This window comes from Topomyia yanbarensis, chromosome 3 (assembly GCF_030247195.1).
Source record: "Topomyia yanbarensis strain Yona2022 chromosome 3, ASM3024719v1, whole genome shotgun sequence".
Classification (NCBI taxonomy): domain Eukaryota; kingdom Metazoa; phylum Arthropoda; class Insecta; order Diptera; family Culicidae; genus Topomyia; species Topomyia yanbarensis.
In genome coordinates this window covers 292,568,599-292,589,218 of record NC_080672.1, presented here as the reverse complement: position 1 = coordinate 292,589,218, position 20,620 = coordinate 292,568,599, and the positions used below count along the sequence as shown (strand labels likewise).

Here is a 20,620-nt window from a genome sequence, read left to right as displayed (position 1 = left end):
GAAGCGGGAATCTAATTTTTGTCCCACCCGAATGGCTATAGCCTAGAAATGTCAAATTCTTGAAAAAAAATATTGTGGGAGTGATTTTTACAAAATTAGTCAAACTTTTGAAGAAAAATATTGAAAAAATTCTACATCGACTCCAACACTGAAAAAATCGATTTTAAAAACTTAAGTTCGATTTACTAAAAACATCTTTGATTTGGATGAAATTCTATTTCAAGATAGGTAAGTATGCTCCCTACATACTGTCAAAAATTCAAGTTGGGCACTTTCAAGTAAAAAAATTACTTAAAAAAAAGCAAAATTCAATATATAATGTTGTGGTGGTTATTTCTTACCCTGATCCTTCCTCAGAACTAAACAAGAAAATAAAAAAAATAATAATGGAATATTTGTTTAATGACACAAACTCTTTTCAATGGGATTCGTGATTAATAAAAATATATTTAGTTGGTAAATTAAACAATTTCTTCTCACAAACTGAGGTTTATTGGATTCTGAGACGATTATGATTTTCATTGGTTTAGTTTTCGATAAAAATACACCGAAAAAAAAATTCTGTATGAACAAGGAAAAGTTTTTCCAAATAACTTTTTTTCCTTGAAAGCGCCCAACTTGAATTTTTGACGGTAAATAGGGAACATAATTACCTGTCTTGAAACAAAATTTCATCCAAATCAAAGATGGTTTTTTTTTTGTAAATCGACTTTAAATTTTAAAAATCGATTTTTTTCAATGTGGGATTCGATTATTTTCAACATATTCAATAAATTTGTAAAATAAATATAAATTTTGTAAAAATCACTCTTACAACATTTTTTGTAGGATTTGTAATTTTTGACTATATCCATTTTAAAAAAAATGTTTGACCTTTTTTAAAAGACAATCTAGATCATTTTTGGAAAACAAAGCATGCAAAGTAACTTTTTCTGATAAAGTTCTCATATACAGAAAGTTTCATTAAAGTCTGAGAGGGTGCTGCCAACATTTGTTCGAGTTGGCGCGAAATTCGTCAATAGAGTATGTCTTGAAAGCACCCCGACTAATTTTTATTTTTTTTTTCTCCTTTTTACAGGTCGGTACTCTATTATATGTTGTTCGTAAGTCGAGTTTGTGTAAGTATTGCAGTAGCTCTCATCAATTAAAAATTTGGCGTGAAAATTTCGCAAAATTTCGTCGCGTAGTCATGCTACATCACACAAACCAAACCGCAACTAAGATAAGTGGCATTGCGATCATTACAATCGAGCAAATATCGAATCATACAGAAACGAATATTATTCACAAACTTGCAAACATGTCATTCCACATTTGAAAAAAACATCACCTTTTCATAACTTTATAATTTTGAATGTTTTGTCTTCCACTCGTCAGTAACCGACACAAACTTGCTACCAGTTAGACGGTATATTCAACCTATCACCAAATTGGCGCCAGTCAGACACTAAATCCAAACAGTTCACACAACATATGGGAACACCTAAAGCAATTGGCTGGTATCCAGTCCCAGTAAAATGCCTAAAAGTATGTAACTTTTATTGTCCCTAAAGTAGAAAAATGTATGAACCAATTTGCGCATAACCGCACAACTCCTAACTTATAAAAGTTTGATTAGAATGTTTCGTGTTCCAATCGTCACCCTGAGCTTGACTAACCGGGACATCACTCGTCACCAGTCAGTTGCTTTAGGCATTCACATATGTTGTGCGAACTGTTTGGATTTAGTGTCTGACTGGCGCCAATTTAGTGTTGTTTTAGATATTTTGTTTATTCATTTCGTTTATTTGATAGGCACAAATGCGTTAGCTTGGCAGTGCCAAATTCCATTTTGGATATTTTAAAACTAGGATTTTACAATGTTGAAATATTTTTTTTTCATAAAAGAGAAAAATTTTACAGCTATCTTAAGACTAGAAATAAGATTTTATATACAAGAGAGGGGGCAAAAAAAAATTTTATGAAAAATTTTAAAACAAAGAATAGTAATAGTTTTTTAGGAAATATTTACAGTTATCTTAAAACTAACAATATAGTTTGGTACACAAAAGTGTTTTAGATATGTCGTCTAACTGGCTGCAAGTTTGTGTCAGTTACTAACGAGTGGAACACGAAACATTCAAATCCAACTTTTCTGAGTTAGGTGTTCCAATTTTTTCCCCTTAGGAAGAAAGTAAATGCTGCAAACTTTTGAATATTTTTTTCGTAAGGAAATAATACTATTAGTTTTTGATTAAATTCTTCCGCAAGCTGAGAAAAAATTATGCATTTTATGTCCTAGGTAATTTTGTGTATCTTCTTATAACAATAACAGCGATTGAAAAAATACTCGTTACAAACGTGGAAATCAAAAAAAAATCTAGAGAGCTCCGCCTACTAGGGTAAAGCGCCTATTTTGGTCTATTACTGAGAGTACCGCACTATTTCATTAGTTACGCTGCCTACACCCAAAACAAAAATCTCTTGCAATTATTGCAAGCGACAATCACTTGCAAATAATGTTAGCATCGCTTGCAATTTTGCAGTGAAAGCCGCTTGCAATTGTTGCAAGCATATAAAATCACTTCATCTCTTGCTATACGTACATAAGAGTCTTCAACACACTGTCAAAGGATTACCACCACATTTACGTGCCTATGTTGGCTGTTATAGCAACGCACGGCAAGTTTTTATTTTCCTTCTACTTTTATTCATTTCTCACCAACATCATCAAACGCAGTTTTGCAGCTAATTCATTACACACGAGACGGCATCAAATTGCGGATGTGCTGATTGTACGAGTTTTAACGCTCTGTCAACATGTGCAAAAATAGAGCAATACCTATAGTCAGCACTAAGATGCCCAAGGACGTGAGTTCACATCTGAGTGTGTCCTTATTTTTTCATTAATTGTGTAATCATCCAAGTATTTATATACGACTTTTATCCACTCATAATTATCTGGTAGCATGGTTGGATGGATAGAGTATTGGTTAGTGATCTGCCCGCATGGGGCTCATTTTTCAATGCCAGCAGTCTTTTTTATCTAACGCATGTTGGTCACCAATACACATACATCGCTAATACATAGGCAAAATTCTTTTTTTTTCTGTTTCTTGCACTAAATGCAAGGAAGCTTCTTGCAATTTTTGCCCATTACCAAAACGCTTGCAATTTTCGCTCGTATTTATTGCATTAATGTAAGCGAATCTTACCGGGTACGTTTTGGGTGTACAATCTATGGAATGCGAATAAATTGGCATCAGCTTCTTTGCTTCGTTTCTATGCATCAATATAATAACTAAGATGGCCTTACGAATTACAGTGAAACCCCGTTTTTATCAGCCCCTAATTTTGTCAGCTTTTCGACCCGATTTCGTAAACCAGCCAGGGTTATGAGTCAATGTATACGGACTATTGTAGAATATTTTAACAGCTTCAGTTTATAAAAGAAAATAAATAAATGTGTTTTGTTATTGCCACCATTTTGTCAGTCAAAGATACACCAAAGGGGCTGAAAAAACGGGTCTCCGGTGTAGTAGAAACTTCTATTTGAACGCAACGGAAACTCGAATCGAATGCCCCAATTATCGCACTATCATTTGAGCCATTCCGTTGAGTAAAGTGACAGATGCTGCTCTAATCAACGGCTTTTAATGGGAAGAATGATAATTGAAACAGAGTGAATGTACCCTATCCCTGTATATTGAAATTGAAAAATTCGAGTCGATTTTTTTGACTTTAGAACAGTTATTGGAAAAAAGAAATTTGGTGGCAAATTTTGCAATGAACGGCCCATGTACACGATATTTCCAAAAAAAATATTTTTTCATGTGGGACTACCGTCATACTCATGGCAGTTCCACCTGCACTGGAAATCCATAGCCAATGGGTTTGTTATGCGTCTCACGGCAGTAAACGAATATTGCTCTCTGTAGCATAACTTTATCAAACACAATTTGCTAAATTTCCATACACATTTTAACATGTTTGTCAAAGATGTTAAGCGCCGTTAAAGGAGGAATTTGGCGTCTTTGATAACGAGCACGGAATCATGCATTCAATACAAAGTTCAGCCAAGCTTTTATAGAGTTAAACGGTTGTTAGTGCTGCACTTTTTCATACGGCACTTGTCTGATCCAAATACAGTAATGTTTCGATTATATCACGGTCGGTCTCTATTTTTGCGTGATATATGTATTTGAAACGCGATATATTCAAAACTAAACCAAAAATTACATTCAAGCGTTAACCCATGTATTTCTATAAACAAAAAGTAATGAAAATTTGAAGTTAGTCAAAAAGAATAAATTATGGTAGGGCAATAAACCTATTTTTCATGTTTCTATTATCCCCCTATACCAGACGCCCCCCTTAAAGACACGGCAAACAAGTTTTTGGAATCGGTCGAAAGATATTTCGGCAATCCTAGTAATAGCAACAACGTTTTTAGGTAAAACATGGTTTCTAGATTATTGACGTTTAAAGTTTCGTGCCACGCCCTCCGCCACCATGAAGGAACAACATGAACAGCGCTATAACTTTGCTTCTACTGTTTAGAACACTACAAAAATGTTAGATACTTTCTTAAGAATCTATACTTTAAGGTTCAAGTTACCTTTTTTAAGCATGTGTTAGAATTGAACGCTTGGTAGTGTGCGTAGAAAAATTTGTGTTTAGCTTTGCCACCGGATTATCCATTTAAACCTTTTTAAAACTCTAAAAGAAGAATATCAGTCGATTTATTAGATCATCACGATTCAATTCATGCAAAATACCTGCTGGAAAAACCATCGGCTTAGCTAAATGGTGCTTTTGTAAAAGTGGCTGTGGTTTTTTCATTGCGCAGTTGTGTTGCGTACCCCAGCTCGGTGTGGTAGTGTGATAAAAAATCACAGCCACTTTTTCAAAAGCACCATCCAGCTAAACCGATGGTTTTTCCAGCAGGTATTTTGCATGAATTGAATCGTGATGATCTAATAAATCGACTGATATTCTTCTTTTAGAGTTTTGAAAAGGTTTAAATGGATAATCTGGTGGCAAAGCTGAACACAAATTTTTCTTACGCATACTACCAAGCCTTGAGGTAACTTAAAATTGTTCGACTTTTTGACCGACCTCATCATATGTAAACACTTAACGAAATAGTCCGAAACCCACTAATAGGCTCATTACCCTATATGTAAATAAGGAAATCAATTGTAAAAAAAATACTGGCACCTGTAACACAACATGGGGCTTATTTGGATCAAAACGTAGTGTGCCTTGTCTATTCTTCAAAAAGCGTGATATAATCGAAGCAAAACTGTGACATAATCGAGGGTGATATAAACGAGTACTGATAAAAACGAATAGTGATATAATCGAAACATTATTGTATAGGTGCTTGCATGAACCGGCCCTGCCCCTATTACCACTCGTTCTTTTTAGGTAGTGTTGATGTTCCGTTCGTTCGTATGGTTGGTTTTTGGCACGGTCCGTATGCGTTTACTGTTGCTCAAAACAGACCGATCGTACAAGTGTTAGTGAGTTCTTCTTATCGACCCGTTCGACGAGCAGCTCGCTCGGTTCGGACGTATCGAACCAGCCCGACAGTCTCGATTCAACGTGCCGGATAGTTTTTCAAGTTTGTGCATCATTTGTGCTCGATTCCCAATTTATAGGTGAGTTTTCGTTTTTCTGTGTATGTTGGTTCAATCTAAACATCTGGAAACTGCTTACAGCTGATGGCGTCGACCGAAAAAACTAAAAGAAAATGCTTGACGTTGCAGCAAAAAGTTGAAATCATTAATCTGCTGAAACAGCAAAAGTGCACCAAATCAGATCTTGCGAGGCAATACTGCGTAGACAGAACCACAATTAGAAAAATTGAACTACAACAGAAGAGCATACTGAAGCTTGTTTCGGAGGGATGTTCAAACAACTTTCATCGGAGAAAATATGTAACCAGTGGCAAATACAACGACCTGGAGCAAGCTTTACACGATTGGTTGCTGGAACAGAGAGACCAAGAAGAAATTGTCTCGACAGGTACGATGTTATCGAAGGCACATGAGCTTGCTGCTGCGCTGGGTATTGGCAACGAATTCAAGGGTAGTGAAAATTGGATTCACAATTTTAGGAAGCGACATGGTTGGAGCCAGTCTACAGATGAGAAGCGGTCTAATTTATTAAGTGTAGAAGTAGTTTGTGTAGAAAATAATACAGCGGCGTACTGTGATGATGATACGTACGGAACTACAATCAAGCAAGAAGTGAAAACTGGTTCGGAATATTCTGAAAGTATGGAGCGCTGTCAACTGATGGCACAGTATTTGACAGATATTATCGAGTGGGCTGAAGATATTTGCATCGAGCCAGACTATATTGCTAATCTTAGAACAGTAAGAACGATTGCTTTAGAAAAGTGTTAATTGTTTGAATAGGACTACACTACAACTACACTTACTTAATAAAAATAAACCGTTAGTTTACAAATTATCGATTTGAAATTTATATTTAGTTGGTAATTACTTGGTTTCTTTCTGTTCCAAAATCCTGAAATATTAAATTGCGCCAACGTTGTAAATACTTTCAATTTAATAGATTTGGAATTTGGATTTTTTTTAATTTTAACTTCACTGATTATGGCTTGTTATTTTTCAACAACATGTAAGGTGAATAGTTCAAGGTATAAAATTGAATAAAAATGGCGATGATATTTTATTAAATTCCACAAAATTGATCTAAATTTTCTAAATCTTTGTTATTAAAAAATGAAAATTGCGAAAGTTATATGAAATATTTAGTTTTTCATGAATTTACTCTTGACAATCAGCCTTATTCTCATAACTCTCCGAGCTCTCGATCGAAGCAGTTCGTTTTCTGGTGCTGTGCATAAAGTGAACAAGAATAAATTGTCAGTGAAGGTCAACCATTGTTCGAGGCAGTCTTTGTTCGCCGGTGCCCAGGCTGGTGAAGTGAATACCAGAATAGCCGGAATCGCCGCTATATAAGCTAAGTATTTTTTTTTCCTTTCATTTCCCTTTCCCCGATAGATCTCTACTTCTGCCCTTTCCCCTGAATATAAGTTTCATCTCTCGTTTACACCACGTGTTATCCTCGTGCCTAAATGGCCGAGGGCGAAGTAACATTGGATGGGAATGATATTCCCATGGATATACCGGATAAACCCGAAATTACTCCCTCCCCTGATTCCCCCAGTCCTCCCCGTATTAAAACATACCCAGCCAGTTCGACTGGACCCTGGGTGGTGTATTTCCGGCCCAACACGAAATCGCCCAATATTCTAGAAATCTCACGGGAGCTGACTGCCAACTACCCGTCCGTGGCTCAGATAACACGTGTTCGAGCTAATAAGATACGCGTTATAGTAAATGACCTCGACCAGGCAAACCAGATTGCTCGCAGCGAGCGTTTTACGAAGCAATTCAAAGTGTATGTGCCTTGTAGAGTTGTGGAGATCGATGGGGTCGTCGCCGAACCGGGTCTAAAGTGCGAAGACCTGTTGAAGTACGGGGTTGGCTGCTTTAAGGACCCTTCACGTCAAAAGGTGAAAATTCTGGAATGCAAGCAATTGTATTCCGCAAAAACTGAAGATGATAAGACAACTTATTCTCCGTCAGACTCGATTCGGGTGACTTTCTCCGGATCTGCTCTTCCCAACTATGTCCTCCTGGATAAGGTTCGCCTACCTGTTCGCCTATTTGTACCGCGGGTAATGAACTGCAGCAATTGCAAGCAACTGGGCCACACAGCCACTTATTGTGGCAATAAAAAACGGTGCGGCAAATGCGAGGGAGAGCATGAGGATGACGCTTGCGGTGGAGAAACTGAGAAGTGTATTTACTGCGGGGGGCCTCCGCATGCTCTTAAGTCATGCCCGGCGTACAAGCAGCGCGGGGATAAAATTAAGCGCTCCCTTAAGGATCGCTCGAGGCACTCTTATGCAGAAATGCTAAAGAATGCTTCGCCATCTGTCCCTTCCGAAAATTCCTTTGCTCTTTTGGCTGGCGTTGAGCAAGAATCTGACGACCCACAAGAGGGAACATCATTGGTTAACCCAGGGGAATCCAGGAAGAGGAGAAATCTAGCCTCCCCTACATTGCCTCGTAAGGGTGCCAAGGTGTCGTCCACTCAGAGTGCGCCAACCGCAATCAATAAATCCAACGGAAGTGATGCACAAAAGCCGAAGCAATTTGCTCCAGGACTTGGAAATATTAATTCTAACAAGGAGTACCCACCACTTCCAGGGACACCAAAAACCCCAAGTGTCCCCTTTTTTCAAACAGATACTCAGTCCAGTAGCGGACTAATGAAATTTTCTGACATAGTGGACTTAATTTTCACAGCTTTCAATGTTACTGATCCTCTTAAAAGCCTTCTGATACGTTTTCTCCCTATAGTGCAAACATTTTTGAAGCAGTTGACTACTAAATGGCCCCTCCTTGCAGCGATCGTATCCTTCGATGGCTAAGTCATCGAACGAGGTCACCGATTCGATCACTGTTCTACAGTGGAACAGCAGAAGTATCCTCCCGAAAATCGATTCCTTTAAATTTTTACTAAATAGTTTAAAATGTGATGCTTTCGCATTATGTGAAACTTGGTTAACTTCCGATATAAATCTCAACTTCCACGACTTTAATATAATTCGTCTGGATCGAGAAAACCCCTATGGAGGAGTACTTTTGGGGATCAAAAAGTGCTATTCTTTCAACCGAATTAACCTCCCTTCGACACCAGGCATTGAAATTGTCGCTTGTCAAGTTTTAATCAAAGGTAAAGACCTTTGCATTGCTTCCATCTACATTCCTCCTAGAGCCTCGGTAGGGCACCGAACGCTTTGTAATATCACGGAATCCTTACCGGCACCGCGGCTAGTTCTGGGAGACTTTAACTCGCACGGTACGGTATGGGGCTGTCTTCATGATGATAATAGATCAACATTAATCCAAGATCTTTGCGATAATTTCAACATGACCATCTTAAACACGGGAGAAATGACGCGGATTCCTACACCACCAGCACGCGCAAGCGCGTTGGATTTATCTCTATGCTCGACTTCGCTACAGTTAGATTGCATGTGGAAGGTGATCCCTGATCCCCACGGTAGCGACCATTTGCCTATCGTGATTTCAATTGCTAACGGTTCAAGACCATCGGAAACAATCAATGTATCGTATGACCTCACACGGAACATTGATTGGAAGAGTTACGCGACCGCGATATCCGTTAAAATCGAATCCACTCAAGAACTTCCTCCGGAGGAAGAGTACAGGTTTTTGGCTGGCTTGATTCTCGACAGTGCGAATCAAGCTCAGACTAAACCAGTACCCAGCGCGAATACCCATGGACGGTCTCCCACCCTGTGGTGGGATAAAGAGTGCTCAGAGCTGTACGCGGAAAAGTCCACTGCATATAAGGCCTTCCGGGAAGACGGGTTACCCGCTAGCTATCTACAGTACGCGTCGTTAGAAAGGCGAATGAAGAGTCTAATGAAAGCCAAAAAACGTAGTTATTGGCGCCGGTTCGTCGACGGGTTAACGAGAGAAACAGCGATGAGCACTCTTTGGGGTACGGCTCGACGTATGCGTAACCGTAATAGTACCAACGAGAACGTGGAATATTCAAACCGTTGGATATTTGCTTTCGCCAAGAAGATCTGTCCGGACTCTGTCCCGGTACAGAAAACGTACCGCGCCGCGTCTCCTCACGATACCGCGAACGAAACACTGTTTTCGATGGTGGAGTTCTCACTTGCTCTCTTATCATGCAACAATAACGCCCCAGGGTTAGACAGAATCAAATTCAACTTGCTGAAGAATCTACCTGACACTGCAAAAAGGCGCTTGTTGAATTTATTTAACAAGTTTCTTGAGGGTAACATTGTCCCTCATGACTGGAGGCAAGTGAAGGTCATCGCCATCCAAAAACCAGGAAAACCAGCCTCCGACCACAACTCATATCGGCCGATTGCAATGCTGTCCTGTATTCGGAAGTTGTTCGAGAAAATGATCTTGTTTCGCCTCGACAATTGGGTTGAAGCAAATGGCTTACTGTCAGATACACAATTTGGCTTCCGCAAAGGCAAAGGGACGAACGATTGCCTTGCGTTGCTTTCTACAGAAATCCAAATGGCCTATGCTAACAAAGAGCAGATGGCATCAGTCTTCTTGGATATTAAGGGGGCTTTTGACTCAGTTTCTATCAACATTCTGTCAGAGAAGCTGCACCAGCATGGTCTTTCGCCAATTTTAAATAACTTTTTGCTAAACCTGTTGTCTGAAAAGCACATGCACTTTTCGCATGGCGATTTAACAACATCGCGATTTAGCTACATGGGTCTTCCCCAGGGCTCATGTCTAAGTCCCCTGCTCTACAATTTCTACGTGAATGACATTGACGATTGTCTTGCCACTTCATGCACGCTAAGGCAACTTGCAGACGACGGGGTGGTCTCTGTTACAGGGCCCAAAGCTGCCGACTTGCAAGGACCATTACAAAATACCTTGGACAATTTGTCTGCTTGGGCTCTTCAGCTGGGTATTGAGTTCTCCACGGAGAAAACTGAGTTGGTTGTTTTTTCTAGGAAGCGTGAGCCGGCGCAACTCCAGCTTCTATTAATGGGTGCAACGATCAACCAGGTTTTCACATTTAAATATCTCGGGGTCTGGTTCGACTCTAAAGGTACCTGGGGATGTCACATTAGGTATCTGAAACAGAAATGCCAACAAAGGATCAATTTTCTCCGAACAATAACTGGAACATGGTGGGGTGCTCACCCAGGAGACCTGATCAGGTTATACCAAACAACGATATTGTCGGTGATGGAGTACGGGTGTTTCTGTTTCCGCTCCGCTGCGAACATACACTTCATCAAACTGGAGAGAATCCAGTATCGTTGCTTGCGCATTGCCTTGGGTTGCATGCACTCGACCCATACGATGAGTCTCGAAGTGCTGGCGGGCGTTCTTCCGCTAAAAAATCGATTTTGGGAACTCTCATATCGATTGCTCATCCGATGCGACATTCTGAACCCGTTGGTGATTGAAAACTTTGAGAGGCTCGTCGAGCTTAATTCTCAAACCCGATTTATGGCCTTGTACTTCGACTACATGGCACAGAGCATTAATCCTTCTTCATATACTCCCAGCCGTGTTCGTTTCCTAGATACTTCTGATTCTACTGTATTCTTCGACACATCCATGAAGGAAGAGATTCGTGGAACCCCGGACCATATACGCCCGCAAGTGATCCCCAATATATTTTATAATAAATTCCGAGAAGTCGACTGTGACAAAATGTTCTACACTGACGGATCAAATCTCGATGGGTCCACTGGCTTCGGTATCTTCAACAATACTATCACCGCTTCATTCAAGCTCAATGATCCCGCTTCAGTTTACGTCGCAGAGTTAGCTGCAATTCAGTACACCCTTGGGATCATCGACACTCTGCCCACAGATCACTACTTCATCATTTCGGAGAGCCTCAGCTCCATCGAGGCTCTTCGTGCGATGAAGCCCAAAAAGCAATTCCCATATTTCCTGGGGAAGATACGGGAGTCCTTGTGTACGTTATCTGAAAAATCTTATCAAATTACCTTTGTTTGGGTCCCCTCTCATTGCTCTATCCCGGGCAATGAAAAGGCCGACTCATTAGCAAAGGTGGGCGCATTAAATGGTGACATATACGAAAGACCAATCTGCTTCAACGAATTTTTTAGTATTTGTCGTCAGAGGACACTCAACAGTTGGCAAACCTCGTGGAGCAATGGTGAACTTGGACGATGGCTACATTCCATTATCCCAAAGGTATCAACGAAGCCTTGGTTCAGGGGGATGGATGTGGGTCGGGATTTTATTCGTGTAATGTCCCGACTTATGTCTAACCACTACACCTTGGATGCGCATTTCTCTTGCCTTGTGGGACCGATCAGCTCCAGACTGCAACTATGTAACCGCCGTCGCACTTACCACTACGGAAACTGAAGCGAGAGCGACTCAAGGTCCGATGACTTTTGAAGGATTCCCCGCGGGTCCGAAGAATACCATCCGCCATTCATTTGTATTCTGTATTCCTAGTTTTAAGATAGTTGTAATTTTACCTCTTTGTTAAAACTATTGCCCCCATGTTGTAAATAGAATTGTATCCCTAGTCTTAAAACACCTGCGAATTTTCTCATAAATATTTGTTCCCCCTTTTGTGTACCAAACTATATTGTTAGTTTTAAGATAACTGTAAATATTTCCTAAAAATTATTACTATTGAATTCCTTGTTTTAAAATTTTTTCATAAAAAAAAATCTTTCGCCCCCTCTCTTGTATATAGAATCTTATTTCTAGTCTTAAGATAGCTGTAAAATTTTTCTTTTTTAAAAAAAATATTTCAACATTGTAACCTCCTAGTTTTAAAATATACAAAATGTAAAAACAAAAGAATTTGGCACCGCCAAGCTAACGCATTTGTGCCTATCAAATAAACGAAATGAATAAAAAAAAAAAAAATCAGCCTTATTCTGCATTACGACGGATCACATTTTCGAACGAATGTAGTTCGATCGAAGAAGGCTCTCGTTTGATTTTGTTGTCGTTATTGAGAATGCGAATCACATTCGTTCGAAGTAGCGATGCGTCGTAAAGCAGAACAATGCTGAATATGTTTAAATTACTTTCACGATAAACAATATTAAAGATATAATTTCATTTTTTTCACGATAAAATTTCGCATTTTACACGACTTCTATTATTTTTAATAGCAGGCAGGGCGATTCTTAATTCAATAAAATCTGAAAATCACATTTTTAACACATCGATATAGAGTTTCGCCGGGTTTCAGAAAATTGAAGAAAATTATATTGAAAAAAAAACTTTGTCGAAGACACTGGAGCTCTATTTCATGTACTTTTCATTTTATAAGAAATGATATCTTGTCATGTGGTTTTCAATGTTCGTTGATTTAAGGGCGTTGTAGGAGAACACCTGTTTGTCGGATGATGCCAATCAGACTGGAATTAGTTTGGACTGAGCGGATTGAGCTCTTTGTTTGGTTAGTGTTTGTTGGGCCAGCTACGGAACTGATCCGCAGGGAATTTGGTGCACGTAGGGAGTACACGTGGACTTGTTTGAGTGAATCGATGATGTGTGTTGAGAATTGAGTTCGCGATCAGGATCGAAAAACAGTTATCAATTTGTGGCAGTCATACCTGAACTAACAATAAATGTTTGATTGTCATATTTATTGATTTGCTTTTAGTTGGCCATGGTCATTTTAATAATTGTTCTCATTGTATTCTTAATATTTCTTCGTATACTTTTAAATAGTACATAGTTCTAGTTGCCATGTTAACCATGTTTCATCAAGAGCACAAGAATATTATAACTCGATTATTGTCGCAAAAGTGACAAAATGAGCAGTCTTCTTCAATTCTTACATCTTCTGTTTTTCTGGTTTTAGCATATTGTGGTTTCAAATTAGTATATTGGTTTCTTTGCAGTATTTTAATCTTGTTCTAGTTATTAGTATAAAAACGCCCGCGGTTGTATGCACGACATACAAAGTCGGTCGTTGTTGGTACTTGGGTAGTACTTATTTTATATCGTCCATAAGACACTTTAGTTAGCACAACAACGCGCGGTGATAATGATACCATAAGAGTCCACCACTTTTCAACTTACTTATGAAGAAAAAAACGAATACATAACTGTCATTTCTTATACAAACTATACTTTAACTCGAATCGAGTACCCCTCATTATCAGCCTACCATTTGAGCCAAAGAGATGAACATGGATGGGAGACACTGCTCTAACCCACGGTTTCAAATGGGTAGAGGTACCCTACACGATTTTTCCACGCCTTTTTATTTTTTCGGGCAGGGTTACCGTCATTCGCCTAGCAATCTCACCTGCACAGGAAACCCATAGCAAATGAGACCGTTATGAGTATCACTGCAGTATACAAGTGTCACTTACTGTAATAAAACTTTTGCTTACTGTAACCATTTTTGATAAGATTTTAGGAGCCCCCAAAAGAGGAACTGGCAGAGTTTGGCGCCTTTGATATTGAGCCTGGAATCATGCATTCAATATTAATTTGTGCCAAGCTATTATACAGTTAGTCGGTTGTTAGTGCGGTACTTTTTCATATGGCATTTGTATAATCCAAATATAGATGCTTGCAAGAACCGGCCCTGCCCCTATTGCCACTCGTTCCTTTTAGGTAGCGTTGATATTCCGTTCGTTCGTATGGTTGGTTTTTGGCACGGTCCGTATGCGTTTGCTGTTGCCAAAAATGGACCGGTCGTACAAGTGTTAGTGCTTCTTTTCGACCCGTTCGACGAGCGGATCGGGTCGAAGTATCGAACCAGCCCGACAGTCTCGATTCAGCGTGCCGAATAGCTCTTTAAGTTTGTGCATCATTTGTGCTCGAATCCCAATTTATAGGTAAGTTTGTTTTTCAGCGTATGATACTTCAATCGGAAAATCTGGAAACTACTTACAGCTGATGGCGTCAATCGAAAAAGTTAAACGAAAATGCTTGACGTTGCAGCAAAAAGTTGAAATCATTAATCTGCTGAAACAGCAAAAGAACACCAAATCAGATCTTGCGAGGCAGTACTGCGTAGACAGAGCAACAATTAGAAAAATTGAACTTCAACAGAAGAGCATACTGAAGCTTGTTTCGGCCGGATGTTCAAACAACTTTCATCGGAGAAAATATGTAACCAGTGGCAAATACAACGACCTGGAGCAAGCTTTACACGATTGGTTGCTGGAGCAGAGAGACCAAGAAGAAATTGTCTCGACAGGTACGATGTTATCGAAGGCACATGAGCTTGCTGCTGCGCTGGGTATTGGCAACGAATTCAAGTGTAGTGAAAATTGGATCCGCAATTTTAGGAAGCGACATGGTTTGAGCCAGTATACAGATGAGAGGCGGTCTAATGCATTAAGTGTAGAAGTAGTTTGTGTAGAAAATACTACAGCGGCGTACTTTGATGATGATACCTACGGAACTACAATCAAGCAAGAAGTGAAAAATGGTTCGGAATATTCTGAAAGTGTGGAGCGCTGTCAACTGATGGCACAGTATTTGACAGATATTATCGAGTGGGCTGAAGATATTTGCATTGAGCCTGACTATATTGCTAATCTTAGAACAGTAAGAACGATTGCTTTGGAAAAATGTTAATTATTTGAACAGGATTACATCTATATTCACTAGATCTCTCCACATTTTGAAAAAGTTTGGAAATATACATGGGTCAGCTCAGATTTTTGTTTTAGGTGTGATTTTAAAATCTTTCACCAAAAATGACCTCATTTGGACATGATTAAGAGGTGTCTCCAATCACAAAGGTATATCTAAACCAATAAAAAATATTGCTAATTTTCCTTGGTTTTGACATACTTTTCTATATTAAAATCCAGTTAACAAATCTTCTATTGCGATTAGAGCTATGTCCACCTATTAAAACATGTTAAGATATGTCGAAGAAACAACCTTTGGTGATTTGTGGGCATGTGGTGTCAATTAAGTCAGAATGTAAGTGATTTTACTATGGAAAGATAGTAAAAACATGATTTTTTATTGGAGGCACCTCTTAATCATGTCCAAATGAAGCTATTTTTGGCGAAGGTTTTTAAATTCACACCTAGAACACAAATCCGAGCTGACCCTTATATATTTCCAAACTTTTTTTCATAATGTGGAGAGGTCTAATATTCACTTAATAAATACAAACTACAATTATATTCACCTAATAAAAATAAAACATTACGTATCGTTACTAATTGTCGATATAAAATTTATATTTAGTTGGTAATTACTTGGTTTCTTTTAGTTCTAGTCAATATTTAAACAAAAATTGAAATCTTGAAATATTCGCCAGATGCCATCACCGTTAACTTCGTAAATATCAAATAAAATTTATTAGATTTGAAAATCTATTAAGTTAATTCATATTGGATTTATAATAATTCACCACAGGGTTACATATTTCCAACAACGCACTGCCCGTGATCGCATATTTGTCCAGTTTTCTATGGGATATTCTATCTTTATGGGACTGATTACCGAACCTCTAGCTTCTTTCGTTAGAAAGCTATATAAACTTGTTACTAAAAATAACCTATTTTTTGAGTAAATATTGCTGGATAGAAACACAATGTCGTAATTATTTGATATTTCATATGGCAGAAACGCTATTTAATGTTAAGGTACCCTAATCGAATATTTCAAAAATTTATATTCTGATGTAAAAGTACTAAATATATTTTGATGTAAAAGTACTAAAATAGGGAACACATTATGCGCCCTAAAACAATCTTCAAGGTATACGAAGGCTACTTTAGTGTAAAGTAAAAACTGCAATAGTTATGTATATTAATAAAACGGTTTTTAAGGAACACCCTAAACTTTGCATTTGAATTTCTCATGGAATGGAATGTATGGAAGATAGAACTGGCGTGTCTTCAGGAAATTTGTCTAAAATGTTATGGCAACTTCATTGAATACAACCTAGCTATATAATGAATCGTAAAAAAGTTCAATTTTAGATCTTGCCAAAATTTGAACCACCCTAGCTCCTATTTAAACGAAAAGAAAGGCCTTGCAAAAAAACAACTTTTCTAAACATGCTAAGACTAAGTTGTTTAGTTTCAAATCCACTGTGTAATGTATGGACAGTGTCCATAACCTGCAATATTCCATAATAGGAGATATAATTATTAAACTGGTTAGGTGTCCTAAAAATTATAGCTGGAAAATTTCAATAACAAAATTATAAAGTATGGTTTTTTTGTTTTAGTGTTTCGGATTCTCCTCGTCAGTAACTAGCACCATCTGGGTGTCCAGTTAGACTATGTATCTGAACTAGTACCCAAATTAGCACTAGTTAGACACTAAATTCCAAAAAGTCACACGTCTTGCGTGAACACTAAACCACTGGCTTATACCGAGTGATGTCTCGATAGTAAGCACAGAGGTTCTGTTTGCCGACGAGGAATATGAACCGAAACTGTCTTTTGGTATAAGTACCAAACGCCTGGAATTATGCAAAATTTCCAAGTGGGAAAATTTTGGACAAGACCAATTTCTTTGTGCATGAGGGCACATGCCTTACATGAAGTATGGTTTTTTTTGTTTTAGTGTTTCGGATTCTCCTCGTCAGTAACTAGCACCATCTGGGTGTCCAGTTAGACTATGTATCTGAACTAGTACCCAAATTAGCACTAGTTAGACACTAAATTCCAAAAAGTCACACGTCTTGCGTGAACACTAAACCACTGGCTTATACCGAGTGATGTCTCGATAGTAAGCACAGAGGTTCTGTTTGCCAACGAGGAATATGAACCGAAACTGTCTTTTGGTATAAGTACCAAACGCCTGGAATTATGCAAAATTTCCAAGTGGGAAAATTTTGGACAAGACCAATTTCTTTGTGCATGAGGGCACATGCCTTACATGAAGTATGGTTTTTTTGTTTTAGTGTTTCGGATTCTCCTCGTCAGTAACTAGCACCATCTGGGTGTCCAGTTAGACTATGTATCTGAACTAGTACCCAAATTAGCACTAGTTAGACACTAAATTCCAAAAAGTCACACGTCTTGCGTGAACACTAAACCACTGGCTTATACCGAGTGATGTCTCGATAGTAAGCACAGAGGTTCTGTTTGCCGACGAGGAATATGAACCGAAACTGTCTTTTGGTATAAGTACCAAACGCCTGGAATTATGCAAAATTTCCAAGTGGGAAAATTTTGGACAAGACCAATTTCTTTGTGCATGAGGGCACATGCCTTACATGAAGTATGGTTTTTTTGTTTTAGTGTTTCGGATTCTCCTCGTCAGTAACTAGCACCATCTGCACAAAAAAACCATACTTCATGTAAGGCATGTGCCCTCATGCACAAAGAAATTGGTCTTGTCCAAAATTTTCCCACTTGGAAATTTTGCATAACAAAATTATAATTCAAGAGAAAGCCGCAAAGTATTGCTGCCGTCCATCCTGGGCGCACTGATTCCTGCTCCGAGTGTGGGTATTCTTTTTTGGCGGGGAATCATTGTCAGCTTTGTCCTCCGCTGCTTGTTGAACGTTCGGTTTGTCTTCTACCTCGCTCGTGTGTACGTCCATGTCACTGTCGCTAGAGCAGCTTTGGTTTTCGCTTTTGGATGTTTGCAGCTTTTTGTGCTTACGAGTGGCTCTGATATAGGTGCCTTCTTTTGTATTTGTAACTTTCTTAGTTATGTTAGCTGTCGGTTTAGTTCTATTGTTTGTCCGGCAATCATTTCTTGACCAGCTCTCTTTGGTGTATCAGTAGATGTCGAAGGCTGTTCTTTAGTTGTAATTTTTTTTAGTTCTTTTGGTGTATGGTTTACCGTAGTGTGCCGTCTAGTCACAGAACTGGCACGTGGGCGTCTACCCATGAGAAGGAATAGGTTGGTTTAGTCGAGTTCTCGCCACCCGAACGCCGTTGAGTATACCTGGGAAATAGTTTATCCAAGTGTCGTTTGTGATAGATTCTACTTCTTCATACTTCGATATGCATCTTTTATTGTTACCTGTGCTAGTGCCAAATCGTTTAGGCGAATTTCCGTCATATCATTGCCCATACACAAGGGTATCTTGGTTTTATCATTTTCATATTGGACGTCATGCTACATGTTGTTCTTCACTACGGAGCTTTCCGCCTCGGCTAAACAATTGAGCCTTATCAGTACTACATTTCGAGTATTATGTAGTTGTACGCGTGACATTCCTGTAAGCATTATCTCCATTTTCACCTCTACCAACTGCTCCACCTTGCACACTGTAGGCCTAAGACGAATCTGCGTAAAGTCAATCGCGATTGAGTTCTCCCGTAATAGGTGCATTTTTTATTTTATTCACTCATTTTCAGGAGCGGCGAAACACTTTACGCCCGAGTGGGTAGAAAGCATAGGGTGAGGGCTCCATTAGTAAGGATTTTTTTTTCTCTTTTCGCAATGCACATGCTTACATTACATTAACATTAAATCACGTTCGTTTATGCAAATGGAATTGTGGTACATCGATATTTTCAAATATGTGTAGTGCGAGATACATGCGTTGCACATCTAAATTTTTTGAAATGGTTCAAAATTTCGAGTGGGTAATTACCCACTCGGTTATTTCCGAGTGGGTAGTACTACCCATACTACCCACGCTTTCCGCCGGCCCTGCTCATTTTACTCATTTTTTATGCACGTAGCAGAGCGGCGTGGGTAGCTTTGTTCGAGATGAGAAAGAAAACTGAATAAAACGAATACACTAGAACTTATTTATGAACCAAACCGGGGTTTTCGTAAATTAAATTAGTTATTAAAAAGTGTTCGTTATTTGGAATTTAGTTCGTAAAGAAAGTTCACTTTACTGTATTATTTCAATACGTTTGACGTCATTTTGAGGGCCAAGATTGCGACTTCGGATTTAGCAAAAATATCTATAATCATATCATCACTATATGTATAGGGATAGTATATCTACTACATAATGTTCCCATTCCAGAAATACTCATATTGCTGAGGTTATAGAGAATTAATCTAAATCTAAAGTCGCCATTTTGGTTTTCAAAATGGCTTTGGGCGTCGATTTCTGTCATGTACTCATCAACCCTATTCCGAAAATATCCATATTGTTGAAATTATCGAGACTTTATCTAAATCTGAAGACGCCATTTTGTTTTTCAAAACGGCTTTCGCCATCGATTGCTGTCTTGTATTCGTCAACCCCATTCCGAAAATATCCATATTATTGAGGCTATTTAAAATTTCTCCAAACCGGAAGTCGTTTCCAAAATGGCTCCCGACATCGATTTCCGTCATGTAATCGTCAGCCCCATTCTAAAAATACTCTTATTGCTGAGGCTATACACACTCAATTCAGTTCGGTAATTTCCGCACACTCAGTAAAATTTTGCAAATGATAGCCCAGCAATGTGACCTCAATTTACTGATTTTCAGTCACATATTTTCCGAGCAACAAAACAAACATCACGTCTACTGAGATCTCGGTAACAGCTTTGTTAGCTGAGTGAGTGCTCGGCTGTGTAAAACTTGGTAAAAATAGCGAAAAAAAGCTGGGGTTCGGTAGGACAAAATTAAGTGTGTAGAAAAGTAATCAGAACTGCCAGTCGCCATTTTGGATTGTGAAATTGCTTCAGACATCGATTTCCGTCATCTTCTCGTCAACCCCATTCCAAAAATACCCATATCGTTAAGGTTATAGAAAATTTATCTAAACAGGAAGTCGCCATTTTGGTTTTCAGAATGGCTGCCGACATCGATTTCCGTCATCTACTCGTCAACTTCTTTCCGAAAATACCCATATAGATAAGGTTTCAGGGAAATAATATAAACCGGAGTATCCATCTTAGATTCCAAAATAGCTTCAGAATCCATTTTCGTCATGTACTCGTCAACCCCATTGCGAAAATACAAAACTTTTGTTAGTAATAGTTGAGGGATTTCATGAGAAACCGGCCCACGGTGGGACCAATCCAATAAAGGTACAAAACCTATTTGTCGTAACCTTCGTAGGATATGTTTACAATATTTTGTAAACATATCCTATTTTGTTGTACTAAAGTAGAGTACTCGAGCAAAAAAAAATTTTTTTC

The 20,620-nt window shown here is 38.7% G+C and overlaps 2 protein-coding genes across 8 annotated transcripts in view; both read left to right on the top strand.

Annotated features, from left to right (window-relative positions):
* The window catches only part of LOC131691135 (cAMP-dependent protein kinase type II regulatory subunit), a 348,167-nt gene that overhangs the window by 243,701 nt on the left and 83,846 nt on the right, over window positions 1-20,620 (top strand). The window lies entirely within an intron of this gene.
* On the top strand, window positions 5,472-6,459 carry LOC131691136 (jerky protein homolog-like). Its single transcript, XM_058977323.1, has 2 exons — window positions 5,472-5,642; window positions 5,703-6,459. Exon 2 carries the CDS (start codon window positions 5,706-5,708, stop codon window positions 6,390-6,392), a length of 687 nt encoding a protein of 228 aa, XP_058833306.1. The 5' UTR covers window positions 5,472-5,642; window positions 5,703-5,705; the 3' UTR covers window positions 6,393-6,459.

What these genes read in the sequence shown, in the direction of transcription:
- LOC131691136 (XM_058977323.1), top strand. Translation starts at nt 5,706, where the DNA reads ATGGCGTCGACCGAAAAAACTAAAAGAAAATGCTTGACGTTGCAGCAA.